The 15,927-nt window shown below is 36.4% G+C and overlaps 1 protein-coding gene across 3 annotated transcripts in view; it reads right to left on the reverse strand.

Moving 5' to 3' along the window:
* LOC107735241 (protein FAM168A-like) overlaps positions 1-15,927 on the reverse strand; it is a 55,971-nt gene that overhangs the window by 9,206 nt on the left and 30,838 nt on the right. For 2 of the 3 annotated variants that reach the window (XM_016546997.1, XM_016546994.1), the window contains 4 exons: positions 14,736-14,816; positions 11,594-11,719; positions 9,647-9,789; positions 8,854-9,028 (listed from right to left, as the gene is read on the reverse strand). In XM_016546997.1, coding sequence (XP_016402483.1) covers positions 8,854-9,028; positions 9,647-9,789; positions 11,594-11,719; positions 14,736-14,816 — 525 coding nt within the window. The remainder of the gene's footprint in view (positions 1-8,853; positions 9,029-9,646; positions 9,790-11,593; positions 11,720-14,735; positions 14,817-15,927) is intronic. The other variant, XM_016547004.1, reaches the window with a different exon arrangement.

Here is a 15,927-nt window from a genome sequence, read left to right on the forward strand (position 1 = left end):
TATTGTTACGACACCCTGTTTACACTAACCCGCCCCCGTCTCATTAATATTAATCACCTATTGTTACGACACCCTGTTTACACTAACCCGCCCCCGTCTCATTAATATTAATCACGTATTGTTACGTCTGATTGGCTGAAAGACTTTGATAAGCGCTACAAATTCTTATTCTTATATGTGTAGATTTATGTAGATAAATGTATCCATACTATAGTCTACAGCACATTAAGGCACATTGTGTATTTATTATCTCACAGAAAGTTGGTGGACAACGTATTGAGAAACGTCATAATACCTGAAACAAATTTCCCGTAAAGGAACAAATAAATTAAAGTGAGAGATAATAGTTCAAATTGCCCCCAAGTTAAAACGGCACCTACACACCGTGTTTCAATGTAGTGAGCATTTTGTACCATCAACAAACAACTGTCAATCAACTGATTTTTCTTTTGTAAATGATTTTGGCCTGCAGGCAGTTGGCTGCTATTTACACCGAAAAAGGTTTCACCAAAGTTTCCCAGCTGTTCTGCAGCTGACTAATTTTAAATGGCATTACAGGTACAAACTGATTTCTCTCATGTTTTTGTTCATTTGTAATGGAGAAGAACAAGTTAAAGCAGGAATGAGAAAACCTGGCTGAAATCTAACACTCAGAATACTCAGAGATGTCCTTAAACCAACACCATATTAACTAAATTTGAGCAATTACACTGTATTTCTTACTGCATAACAAGTGTAGGATAAATAGCCCACCTTGATATTTACATGATTTTTGAATCCAAACATACTCATCATTTTTTATCACACTCATTATGTTTCTCCAAATGTAAGAAAATAAAAACTTGGCATAAGAAAGACCGGAAAAGGTTCTAGTGTTCATGAAAATGTTTTCCTATCATTTCCAGTGAACTGGAGCACATGTTCAACAGAAACTGGGTCATAGTGTCAATTTATTTTAGGCTTATGGATCCAGTAATGTTCAGTTTAACAGGAAGAGGTTTTGGATACATGCAGATTCAAGTGAACCAGTTCAACAAAACGCAATGATACAGTTTTTAAATTTTATTCATAAAACAATATGAAAATTAAATAGTCTTTAAGAAAGTAAACTTACTAAACAGTAAAGTTGCTTATATTTATTTATTTATTTTAGCACCAGACATGAAATATGATTTTTTTTCCATATAACATTTCACAAATTTACACAAGCTGAGAGAGAAAAACATCCTTGTGTCGGGTACGACATCAGCCCGAGGGTCTTCAGTGAGGGGCTTTCATGCAGGTTGCAGACCTGTGATATGCATCTGATATGCAATATAATAGCTGATATACACTTACCGGCCTATGTTTCACTCTTAAAATAAAGGTTCCAGTAGAGTGTTTTCGCAGCGAAGTCATAGAAGAACCATTTTTGGTTCCCCAAAGAACTTTTCAGTGAATAGTTCCTAAACTACTTATTTTTTTAGTCTGAAGAACAGTTTAATAATCTAGAGAACCATTTTCGAAAACACACTCGTAAAATATTTATTCTTTATCAACATCTATGGTTCCATAAAAAACATTTAAAATCGATGGAATATTTCCATTCCTCAATTAGCAACCTATATTTTTAAGAGTGTTTGGTGACATTTGAGGACGTTAGGTCCAAAATGGCCATAATTATTGGTGATTACACCATTATTTCCTCTATTTTGTATAGGTGAATCCAAATCTGGGCTCATTTTAATTTCTTTTCTTTTTCTTTTGACCCCGTTTGTCATAGTAGTGAGTAAGGAAAACAAATGAATGGGAATGGGATTGGGAAACGCATCACATCGCCCACGTGGAACGTGTAGGAACATGTGCATTTATAGCTCGTGTTCCAGCCATGTTGAGTGGGATGCAGAAGTTCAGGTTCTTCAAAACATCAGACCTGATTAAGCGCCTGTTAAGATCTAACAGACATTTCCGTCCACGCTGGATTACGGACCCCGGGGCTCTTGAACTGCCTCTGAAACCTCAATCTGTGTGGTCTGAGACCTCCAAAGGAAGCATCAATATGAAAATGGTTGAAACCATCTCTATCTGATCTCCGGTGTCGGGACTGACTTCTTGATCACCGGCTGACGACAGAGACCCCAGCAGAATGGCTGTATGATTCTGCACACATGTACTAATGCTAATTAATTAGGTAAATTGGATTGTGGGGAACATGCAGCTGAGATGACTGGGCCGATTAGGGCAGGAAATGGACACATGCAACACAAATGATGACCATTACCTCCTTTCTAAATTTACCCAGAAATGACCTCTAATAGTGTTTTTGGGACAGATTCAATAGTCTACTAAAACTTCACTGGAAAACAACTACCGTGGAAAATAAACAGAGCATTCGTGAGAGGGCAATTATAATGCGCTATATTTGTTTCAACACAAACAAATTATATTGATGATTCAATATTCTTAATAAAAAAGGCATGATACTTTTTTTTAACATAATTCCCTAATGCTATCTAAAATTCCCCTGCATTTAAATTTAAACTTCCATCTCTTTTCATTTCTAAACTGCTGGTTAAAAGTTAATAAGAATGACAGATGTCAACCCCGTCGCTGGCAAATACTAAACAAATACACTCTATTTCTTAGTAGCTGTGAAGTCGATCAACTGTGACAGCTGCATACATTTTTTTTTTTTTAAATGCACTGAAGCATTAAAGTGGTTTGAAGACAGATCTTGACATATCAGCTCTTTATTATAATATAGATAACAATATTGCTTTTAACATGCAATATTCCTGACAGTTAAGAATTATGACTGAATAAAGGTAAAAAAAAACAAACATTAAGCACAAAGTCTTGAAGCAATATTATTAATTTGAGGTTTAATCATATTCGAGATCCAATGGGAAACCATTTCCCCAAAATTACTATCAATCTGACTGTTTGTATTAAATTCAGTATTATGATCCTGTCTTTCTCAATGTAAATAATTAATGGCACTATTACTTTTCGGCATGTGTAAATGTTTCTTAAAAGGTTGCAGGTATATTTGTACACTGTAAACGATTTTTGTAATTTGAACAGTATTTTACTGTAATATGTACAGTGTGTATACAGTATTTGACTGTAAACAGCAAAGGATTATGCGAAAATATACGGTCACTACTGTATTTCTAAAGCCATTTACAGTAGTGAACTTGCCCGTGAAAAACTGACCAATGGCAAGGAAGAACCACGGTTTTCTTTTTTCACTATTTGGTGGAAGTGGCGGTAAAAGGACAAAAGAGAAATGTTGCACTGTTAACGCGACAAAAAGGTTAGTATATTATTTATGTTTTATGTAAAACTGAGATATTTTAAGATGTTTTCACTTGTTAACAGTGAACTAACATTATCTATCGTGTCGTTTTTCATGTCGGGAGTTGGAGCCTTTTTTTCTGACTGACGGCCGGTGTTCTGACGATTTGTGCTACCCTGTCAGATTTTGCTACCTCCCATTAAAACAGATGGTAGCATAATTCAATAGCGAAAAGTGCTACCTATCAGATTTAGCTTCCAGCATGATATTAATAAGGTGTGAAGGTTTATTAACATGTACACCTACCCCAACCCTAAACCTGCCCTTACAGTAGGATAAATACAGTGTTGGTAGCATAATCTGATAGGTAGCATTATTTGTCAGAACGTGGGAATGCCGCCAAAACGCTGATAACATGGACTGGTGAGTAAGTTAAAGGGGTCATATGCTGCTGCTAAAAAGAACATTATTTTGGGTATTTGGTGTAATGAAATTGGTTCGTTCTGCTGCCCTTTAATGCAAGTTAACTAATCTGGCGTGAAATATGAACTGTAGATGTTACATCTGCTGCCACTGAAGATCTTTGGGAATGTAGGAAACAGACTCCACCCGTGCTGGAACGAGTATATCCACTGTTTCCAAAGGCAGAAGAAAAAATGACCTGCTGACACTAGAACAGCTTGAAGAGATTTATTCACATTTCAGGGTTTGTTGCAACATTTGTTAAAACAATGACTGGTGTCTGCTTCTAAAATATGAGTAAAGTAAAGCAAAATGATTAAATATTTTAGAATTATTAAATTTCTTTTTGTTGGCAGCAGCTCTTCAGCTGTTTAGACTAATGGTTCCATCCGAATCATTTTACAAGTCATTCAAAACTTGTTTGCTGGTCTTAGCTGCTTGAAAATAGTTGCGTACATTTTTTTTCCCCAGTATTCTTTGATAAACAGATAATTGTGATATGCATTTAAGAACAGCATTTATCTGAAATAGAAAGCTTTTGTAACATTATATGCTTCTGTTCAAAAATTTGGGGTCAGTAAGAATTTTTCTATTTTAAAGAAATTAATACTTCAAGCAAGGATGCATAAAATTGATCAAAAGTGACAGTACTTTATAATGTTACAAAAGATTTCTATTTCAGCTAAATGATTTTACACACGTGTGTGTGTAATATATATGTTGCATATTGGGACAGTTTGGGAAAGTTTTTGCCATTAACCTGAATTCACTGTATCTATTTTATCAATGCAACTGGGAAAAAATAGCATATATAATATTCAAACATATAAAAAAAAAGAAGAAAAAAATTCAAGCATCCATCATCAGTATTATACGTTTGAGTGTGTGGTAGGGAAAAAAAAACAATAGTTTTTTTGGAAAGATTTTAATAGTTATTGAATGTTCTACATCTTACAGTAAATATTATACAATTACAAACTTGGCTTAATTATGTCACAGAGATCACTAACTGATCTTCAAAAACAAAACAAAACAAAACAATAATTAAAAAAACCCAAAATAATAAAAACAGTTTTACACTTCATTTCACAAGCCTGATGTGGGTCTCCTTGCTCAAACGGTTGAATGGCACGGTCTGGACCGCACTGGCGAAAACATGCTCAGACCTGCCACAACCTTGCAGGAATGAGATCTTGACGGTGCCAGAACCACGCAGTAGTGCGTAATACAGACTATGGGGTAAGGGCTCACTGAAGGGAGATAAATTCTGGAAGACTTTCCCCTTTTTGCTTTACATTTAGAATGCAAACAATGAAGTCTTATTCTCCATACGGGTCAAACACAAATAGCTGTTTTCCTAAAGAGTAGCGTGAAATAGCAACCCCCCGTTTGTTTGCGTTTAAGCCTACGGTACATAGCACAGGTTTTCAGCAAGAGCGTGAAACCAGTGCCACAATTAGTTAAGAAATACCTTTACATACTGGTGAGGTGACAGAGCTAATAACCCGTTGCATGCATCACGGGCGCTAGTAAACAATCCTTTGATCGATGCCCTGAAACCAAAGAACAGAACAGTGCATGGGTTTGCAATATCAACATCAAAATGATCCAAACAGAAAAAACTGGAAACCGAAGCCTCTTCCACACCACGACCGAGCGAAAAAACACCCAGAAACGACCACCTGATTTCACACAGAAAATGGATCGATTTATTTTAAAATGGGAGAAATACAGCAAAAACCCTCACTGGAATAATTTGTGGTGAGTCTTGATATTGGGAAAATACAACTGTTCAGGATTAAAGGAATAATTCATCCAAAAATTAAAGTGCAGGTATCATTTTGACTTCTTTTCTTCCTTCAGTGGAACATAAAACAAGATGTTTTCGCACAGCGTTTCATTTTTGGATGATCTGTCCCTTTAAATTCATGATGACCCTGCATTACAACGTTGTACATCATCTAATTTTCACAAAAAGCTGAGTAAAAGTTTGCCACGATTTTAATCGCAGCTTCAGATCGCTGAACTCTGTCCTCCTTGTCATTTCGATCGAAAGGTAGAAGAGAAAGACAGATTGGGGAGATGCATGTAGAGGAAGAGGAAACCCTTTGAAGACTTGTGCTCTGAAATGCCTCTCAACCACATGGACTGTATCACTCCACTCCAGATCAACTATAAAGATCTCCTATTTAAGAAAAATGAACATCAATCATTAATTAAAACTTTGAATAACACTTACGTAAAAAGCGCCTAAATTACATGTCAGAGTGGATGGTAACGTCCTCTTATTCGGATTCAAAACCCTTTATTCATTTTGCAGTGTAAAAGGTCACTCTAGTCCTAGAGTTCAGAGGTCTGACGGCGGTCTGCTTGCGTTTCAGATGAGTTTCATATGTCGACTACAGTGATTAATTGCATCAATCAAGTCTTGTGATGCAAACTTATGCAAAGACACTATGCAAAGACACACTAAGAAAATATAGTTCACTGCTTGATATAATACTGTATAAGACCAGAAAAGGAAAGAGAGTGCAGGAAGATGACCTCATATGTCATCAAAACAGAGACAGAGTATGTGAACATGCTGTGAAGTATGCGATTTCATCCAATTATTAACCAATGAGACGGTTTGACTCATTTGCATTACTTTGCATTCAATCGTTACACACGTCACACACACTAAAGGTCTTTTGACTCGCTTTACTTGCTTTTGCCAAACAAATTTGCTCCTACTAAAGGAAAATGATTATACTGCAATGAAGTTAGTAATTTTCAGATGAATCTAATGAAACCTGTCAAGAACATGTCTAGGTATTTCACCCCCCAAAAAAGAAAAAAAAAAAATATATATTTTGCATAAAGAAAATGAAGCCTATTTTTGATTTTTTTATTATTATTGAATTTTTCTATTATTTTCATGACAATTTCATTTTGAAATTTAGATAAATTATCCATGAATCATGGTAACATCTGTTACCCTTGCCTTTGTTGATGATGAAAAACATTGTAAAAAAAAAGAAAAAAAAAAGTAAAAATTACAATATTGAAGAGATTCTAAGAAGAATCACTATTTAGATTAATAAAAATCATAAACAATAAAAAAAACTACAGGATGTATTACAGTAATAAGAATATGTAGAGAAATTAGCTTAATTATTCTGAAAATAAAGCAAAAAAAAAAAAGGCTTCACTTCATTTATGTGATAATATATATATATGTGACCCTGGACCACAAAACCAGTCTTAAATGTAAATTTTTGAATTTCTGAATAAATAAGCTTTCAATTGATGTATGGTTTGTTAGGATAGGACAATATTTGGCTGAGATACAACTACTCCAGGCTCACATATCACTTTTTTTCCCCCATGAGATTCAGTCACTCTGCGTCCTCACTCTCTCCCTTTACTTTAACGAAAAATACCAAAGGGGATGTGCTGTAATGTAAATGTATTATTAAAAGCAATCCATAAGCTGCAGTTCAACATGATGCAACCATGCTTTGCGAGGGCATAGTTTCCATCTGATTACACTATACTGCATTCACCCGCATGACACATGCATTACTAGACGTTATGACTTTCACATAAGATCAGACAATCGCTTCTTCCCACTTTGAGTGTACTATATATTGAAATAGTGGTTGCTTAGCCAACAAAACAACAAAAAGAGTGATACTGTTCTGTACTGACAATAATATTACTTCCAGAGACATTACCAAGACTAATGGTTTGCAGAGTAAATGCTTGATTTTCTTAATTACATCATTAAATATGAGAGTGTACCGTATAATTGGTTATTAAGTTATGTCTATTTGTCAATGTGCAATGCTTCGGTATGATAACATTTCATAGAATACTTGATATGTCACTTCTATTCATGGATACAGGCGAGGCCTCGGGATAGGAAATCAAAATTCTCTCTTTATCTCTCTCTACAAATGCTGTAAATTACAATTAAAAGCCATTCAAGCAGGCCGTTCGTATTATTGCATTGAACAACTCCGTTTCTACGCCTAAAATCTGTGCAACTACGGGCCTAAAGGCCCAAGGATTCACAGAGGACCAGAGGTTATATCCACTCTAGAGCCGGAGCTGATTGGAAATGAATGCCGGAACGCCGTCCCTCCCTTGTTTTTTTATTTATTTTTTGCTTTTAGTGCTACCTACGATACCATAAAGTCCCTTTGAATTGGATGCGATCCTAATCGTTCCGTCAGAGTAGCGTCCGTCCTGTCTGGCCTCAAAGTTGGCACACGTTTCGATCGGGTTCGATGTCAGCGGGATCGACATCGCATCCCAGAGGCTCCAGCTAAGTGCCACTGATTTTTTTCCTCAATATTCACTGTGAGCGCATGCCGCCACGTTCCCTGCCAGAGCACCCATGCGCGCACACTTATATAAATCGAATATACACGTTATAGTTTCGAAGCTTACGCTATCCTGACACATAAGCTAATAAAGTAACCAGCTCACTCAAACGTTCTCTATTTAGTGAATAACTAAGATTACTGTACGTACTCGATATCCTAATGAAGGTTAAACCACGTTTGCACCGCCGTACTAATGATATATTCCTTACAAATCTACATGAACAGCTACAAGCTGGAAGACACCCTTGTTATCGATGACAGAACGAAATGAGGGAAAATCGAGTTGGATGAAATTAAATGATTCCCAAGTGTTTTGGGAAGGCTGAAATGAAACTCTGCTGTAAATAAATAAAACGAAATAAAAGACGAACCCTGTGCTAATATCTAAAGGTTATAAAATTTGGCAGCGTAAGTGGATGATTATGATCCGAGTGGTGCTGATATTCCTACACACCAGCGTTTATACTGAACACAAAGACAGATCGTGATTGGTCGAAATCATTCTGGAGTTCTTATAGAAGTAAATATGGAACAATGAAGAATTAATAATAACCTAATGCAAGAACATCATCCCCAAAAAATGAGAAGAAAAAAAAAAAATCAAAATTAAATAAAAAGATAAAAAAGCAGCTTTTACAAAAACACGCAAGAATGCATAAAGTGACCCTTGCACTTTTTTTCTCTTTTGTTCTTGCAAACAGACGTGGCGCCTCACTGTTGAGCACAGAGCGCCGATGTACTCACCAGCAGACATGGCCATCGTTGTTCCGGCCACCATGCCCATGGCCACGCCGTTGGAGCGGGGTGCAGGTACAGGAGCGGGGTAGATGGCGGAGGGGATGCTGTTGGGCTGGACCACGGTGGTGTGGTGGATTACATGAGGCTGGGCGGCGTACACTGGCTGCGTGTAATAAGCACCCTGAGAACAAGATCAACTCAAATTACAAAAGACCGGTGACGGGGAGCTGAGAGGCTGCAGGTTCAAGGGATGATTCACTGTATTGTGAAGGTGGGTGTTATGGGAACAAATCCCAATAGTCCTGGATCTGTGGCAAATAAGGGGTATAAGCAGACTACAAAAAATCAACCATAATATTGAATATTTATTGCACTCAAAAGTATTTCAAATAACAATATGGTACGTTTTGGTACTCAAATAGCATTTGCAGTCCATTTTACTTTTGTGATGTGAATTATTTGTGTGAAACAATATTCTATGAGGAATAAATGAACTTATTTTATTAACTAGGAATTGATTTCACTGTTAATGGGATCTATCATTATTTGCTATTACTGCTGTAATCTTTATTGCAGTAGCATTAACAAATGCATGTTACTATGCATGTAACTATTAGCAAGACTCATTTCAGTCATTCACTCATTCAAGTCATTTCAGGTCAGGCTAATTAATATAAAAAAATTTTTTCCTGATGCAGAATAAGAGTAGAAGAGTCAAGTTGGATTTCTCTCTTAGTCAAAACACAACAAAACTTTGTGGAGTAATTCCAGCTTGTTACGGGTTAGAATTGGGTCTTACCTGAGCATAGAGGTTCTGCTGGGGATAGGCACTTCTAATGGGGTACATGGCCGTCTGGTAGGGGTTAGGAGATGGGGAATAGGGCGGAGGAGCTCCATTGGTCTGAGTAGGGGGCACTTTATAAGGTGTTCCTGCAGTATATCCTGAAACAGAGAACGAGACAGAGAGAGAGAGAGAGCGTTAGGTCAAGCAGGCGTCTGCCACACAACAATCGAATAAACACTATTTATGTCTAAAAAATATTCCTTTACACTCGTCCATGTATGTCTCTGGTTGGATTTCCAAAACCTCCATATCGCCCCCTTCTGGTGAGCAACAGTAAAGCACACTAGAGTTGTAAGGAGGGAGTGTGCTGCAATTCTACAAAAGTGTGCCAAACTTAAACTAAAGCACATATGAAGTGCAAACACACACACACACACACACACACACACACACACACATTCTCTTTTTCTACACACACTGTCTGTTAGGCTTTTATTGGAGGATTGTTGACATCAAAGTAGTAAAAAATGCACAAGAATGTGACTTCAGCTGCACAAATGGGAAGAATACATAGCTTGAGGCGTTATTAGTTACACAACACACCAACAGATTCCCTTCATACCAAAGACACACTGTAAGTCAATACTACACGTTTGACCAACCACTGATGCAACACACCAGATTCAACTCTCTTTAGTCTAGCTGAGCCATTCAATCTGTTTAATTCAATCCCACAACACTCATTTAACGTTGCAGTCTCAACTCCAAAAGCCCTGCCGACTGTCTACGGAGAGAATGAAACCTTAGATCTCAGACAGTATGTCTCCATTATGCAATGTGGGATATTACCTAGCGGTCACAAACCCTAGTGAGCTGCCTACCTAGACAGCATTTTAAGACACCATAAGCACACAAAAGAAACACAAAAGAAAATTTGTTGCATTTCAGAGTTAATGAAATCCACACAAAAAAAAAACATTTTTGTTACTTGAAACGTTAACTGACATAGAATATAATATTTTAAAAATATTATATAATTCAACTTATTTAATTTCAGCTAGTTCATGTTCATGTAGCTGATGTATTACAATAACTAAAACTGAAATAAACGTAATAAAGACATAAAAAACTAATAAATATGACAAAACCACACAACAAAATTACTACAATTTTAAGGAAAATGAAAATGGAAAATATAAAAATAAAAATATTCATAAAAACTGTAACAGTATCTCAATGATTTGCACTTTTGGCCAAATTAGTATAGCATTTATCTTTTGCAGTAAGGACAATCCCAGAATGCAATGTGCAAAAATAATCCATTATAATAATAAATCAAATAGTCAAAATCAAAATAAATATAAAATAGGCATGTTAACTAATAGGCATAATAATTCAAAATAATATTTTTATTTTATTATTTTTAAATTATAAATATTAAACAAATCAATATAAAAATATATTACATATACAATAATTCTATTGAACTATAAAATAAAATTAGTATTAAATTACTACTATTATTATTATACAAAATAATAATAAACAGCAATTTTTTATCTTGCATTTACGCAATTGACATGGGTCATACTTCAGGTCTTCAAATATGGAAATCCATATAAATACAGAAAATCACATTCCTGACCAAAAAATAAAAAATAAAAATCTAAAGTGACTTTTAAAAAAAGTTTCATTTGTAAGCAGTAGGCAGCAGAGCAGCTCACTAGGTTTTGGAACAGAACTTGTTGTAAAGTGTGTTTACACAGCATGCATGAAAGTCTTTAAGTGATCTAATCCTGCAGGGCCAAAAGTGTGTGTGTGTGTGCGCGCGTGCTCAGGGGAAACAGAACAATGAGGGCAAGTGTTCTTCAGATGCAGTGCGGGGAAAGGGTGTGTGTTTGTGTGTTATAGAGTCACAGGGAACACACAGCAGTTACAGTAGAGTATAGTAATGATATTTACTGAATGCTGTAGATGAGGCCTGGTACTGCCTGCTCTCTGAGCCAGCGTCCATGGCCAGGTCATAGGAGCCTTCTGCGGGCCCCGGAGCAGATGCCGTCTGGGGCCAGGCCTGCTTCACCAGCAGCACTGTCCCAAACAAACACAACAACACAAGAAGGGTTACACACATGCGTCACTATTGTGTGACACATGTGTGTGACCTAATCACTTTATTTTCTATCATTAGTTCAATTTTGTATTAAATGTGCCAACATCTGGCAGTGCAAAAAGATTTTAAAACCTTAAATTCGGTTATCAGAATGATGGATTACAACTGAATGGATTGGAAAGCTTGCATACAATGCAGTATATACTATATTGCATTTTTAATTTAGCATGTGGAGTCTAGTTATATCATCACAGAAAGGTTATTTTGCACTTTAATCCAATTTTATGTAAAATGTCGTACTTTTGGCAGTTCAATCAACAAAGAGACGTGTTAAAAATGATCTATGGTTCATAATGGTTTATTCGTCACCCTGGCAATGGAAGATTAAGTGTGCTACAAACATCTACTGCACATTTTGGCAAATGTAGTAATCGTTATCTGTGGAGTTTATGCTGTTATGCTATATATACCGCAAAAGTAGTATTAGAAATATGGTAGAATGCGAACCCATATGACTTTATGTGTCGGCATAGAGGTTAAAGATCTAAGCAAGGTTCACTGTAGGCTAAAAATCCCTCAAAGGGAGATCATGAACTATTGGCCGTAAGAAAGCCACGCAACCCGGGTTACTCCAGGAGGACTGTCTCTGTAATAAGATTGCTGGAAGTTACGTCAGATAAACGCATCAGCAAAGTGATTAAAAGGTATTTAATTGTAAGCCTTCCTTCCCAATACAGCAATCCTGCCAAAGCCACAAGGGGGCGATTGTGTGAACTCATGCAATGTTCCCAAACACAAGAGAGCACAGAGGGACTGAGAGAGAGAGATAGACAGAGAGAGAGAGAGAGAGAGAGAGAGAGAGAGGGTGCTGGAATCACAATGGCATGGGACTCTGCCGCATAGCACACATGACTTTACCGCAGCATTACAGCTCTGCGCTTATGCAAGCATGCATCAGGGCTTTATATCTGATTCAGATATCTAGTATGATAACCATGATACTTATAATAATGATTACATTATGATACTGTAGGAAGAATGGTCTTAAAGATGCATATGTGTAATAGATAATAGAGGTCGACCACTAGCAGATTTTGCCTATTCTGATTACTAAAACCGCAAAATATGGCTGATAGCCTATTATAGTTAGTATCGTTTTTAAAATCAATAACGTGTGAAAACTTTTCACTTATATGTAAAGCTAGCGCTAAACATTATTAGAAAATGAACAATGACTTATAACCATGAGAATATTTTGCAAGTATTAAAATAAATTCAAATACATACAAATAGCTAAGCTTCATCACCACTGACATTTTTATAATTTTTATTTTATTGTCATGTGAAATATATAAATAATGTACTATTAGTGGAGAGAGAAAAAAACCGACATAAAATAAATAATAATAATAAATAATAATGGATTTTGTCGATATGGATAACTAAAATTGGAAAATGCGGCAGATGACCGATTAATTGCTAATAGTTTTTAAAATCAATAATATGAATGAAAATGTTCCAGCTTTTGTAAAAATGTGCTAAACTCAGAAGATAAACATAATGGCTAAACCATTAGCATATTTTGTAATTCTTAAAATAAATCACTAATGGCACTTTTATTATTCTTATTTTACTGTCATGTGAAATATATAAACATACAAGTCATGGAGAGAGAAAAAAGGGACAGAAATAAAAAATCAATGTCTTTAAAAAAATAAATAAAATAAAATAAAATAAATAAATAAATATATATATATAATATAAAAATTAGCTTCTAAAAGCTGATGATTTGCTATCCCAATTATGCTCTTTATCATTTAGTTGCATTTTATTCTTTGTATTTAGCATTTAATAACCACTAGCCTTATCACACAGACAATTTTTTTTGTAATATGTATTTTAATGGTATTTTTTATGACAAAAACGATCTTGTAGAAATCTTTGAGCTCCAAATGCATGTAATGGAGATACTGGGTGGAAACCAAAGAAACTTGTTGAGAAAGTGTATCAGATCATGTAAATTAAGTGCAGGTCAACCAAAAATATAATTTACTGATATCTAAGATCACATCCAAACAAGCCAGAAACTAGACCAAACATAAAAATATGAATAATAATTTATATATATATAAACCTGATTCCATCAGCAAAATGTCAACTTGATCTCTGATCTAAGACAGACTGTATCAGCATCTGAAAATGGCTATTGGCATGCCATAACATTACAGACAGAAATGATACAAGCATCTGTTCAGGACGGCACTGATCACACCACAGACCTCACAAACCAATCCACTAGTGCACCATTTACATCCTGATCCAAAAATGTCTGCTTACAGCACAAATCCGGTTTCATTTTTTTAACAAAACAGTGTTAATCACCATGCTAAAAGTTGAGTCAGCGCTGGCTCAAACAAGCCTGTTAACACAATACTAATGGGAAATGATCTGCATTAAAGTCAACCTTCTTCACATGACTCATCCTCTCTGTGTCTGGTTCCTCTAGAGACTGAATTTCACACTCAAATGATGCAGACTTACACCTGAAAAACTTCAAAATATCATTTGCACACATCTCTCCAGATCGAGACACACACAGATGTATTGACTAAAATCATTTCAGGAAGCAGCTCATAAAGAAACAAAGCAGTGGCTTTATACATCAGTAGTTTCGAGTTACACGAATACAAATGAAGCCATTTTTCTAACCCTTATGAAGATGTTGTATGTACGTCAAAGCTGGAAGCAGCACTACAGTACAGAACAGTAATACACTGTTTAACTGTTCAGTTACAGGCCAGCATCATCAAAACGAGGCTAGACAGTGTAATGCATTAATGTGTTTGTGAATGCTGCATGTGTTTCATTGGTGTTAATGGATCACTAAAGTGTGTAAATGTTCGGCATCATGTGTTTTTTGCTAATGTAAGTGTGTAATACTCCATGTACACTGGACAGCACTGAGAAAGCATGTGTGTGAGTGTGTGTACACACCTGGTGGGTATCCCGGGCTACCTGTCTGGTAAAGGTTGGCTGTGTAGGTCGGGGCAGTCGTAGGGTAACCTCCTGGATAACCTGTACACATGCAAAGAGACAGCAGTTGAGAAATGACACTAAAACTTGTTGAAAATCAACATTAAATCAAAACGAGCAATTTATTCAGGATTCGTACACATTTTTACCAATACATTTCCATGACTTTTCCATGACTTTTGAGACAATATTCATGACCTAAATGTTCCATTATTTTACAATAAGAATAAAAATCTGTTCAAATTATCTTACAGGGTTCGTACACATTTTTACCAATAAATTTCCATGACTTTTCCATGAGTTTTCCATGACTTTTGAGACAATATTCATGACCTAAATGTTCCATTATTTTACAATAAGAATAAAATCTGTTAACTAAAATTAATGACTATTAATGCTACTTGTTTGCTTTCTTGTTTTAGTAATAAGTACAAGCTGCAACTGCGCCAGACGTTACTCCACATTTCACATATCACATCACTGAATATTATCATTTATATAACTGTGTGGCCAGGATGGCCATTTTGGCGTCATTTTATGTGTATTTTTTGCTGCTTAACCGCAACAAGCTGCGCTTTAGAGTCCTGCATTTCAGCCAGAGCCCGACGGGTGTCATAGCTTAGATGCGGGCGGGCATTGGGCCTGACAGTGTTTAGTGTCCAGCAGCAGCAGCGAGTGCTGGAAGAGTTCCACATTAAAGCGCACGCAAAGCTTGCCGCAAAACCCCAGCAAGTAATTACCATGATGAATGCCCCAGGGGAAATAGAATATTGACCTCCAGAGCGCCCAGCTCCCTCCCCGTTGGATGTTATATGGCGTGAGGACACGCCTTCCGGAGGGGGGCGTTATGTCAGACTCTGTCCCGTGTTTTGTGTGTGTTTTTCTGTGACCCAGTTTCTGTCTCCCGCGTATTCTGTTAATTTCATCCCAGGTGTTTCCCATGTGTAATTTCCAGTGATCCCAGGCGTGTCTCCTTAGTCCCTCGTCATCCTGTGTTTAAAAGTCCGAGTCCTTTTAGTTAGTGTTGTCTGGTATTGTTTATGTCAACTCCCTTGTGCTACGTGTGATTCCCCGCGATTGAAATAAACTCATTGGTTTGTACTCCTGGTTTCCTCGTTCCGTGCTCCTCACCGTAGCACCCCGTGACAGTCCC

This window comes from Sinocyclocheilus rhinocerous, unplaced genomic scaffold (genome assembly GCF_001515625.1).
Source record: "Sinocyclocheilus rhinocerous isolate Xijiao unplaced genomic scaffold, SAMN03320098_v1.1 scaffold942, whole genome shotgun sequence".
Taxonomy (NCBI): domain Eukaryota; kingdom Metazoa; phylum Chordata; class Actinopteri; order Cypriniformes; family Cyprinidae; genus Sinocyclocheilus; species Sinocyclocheilus rhinocerous.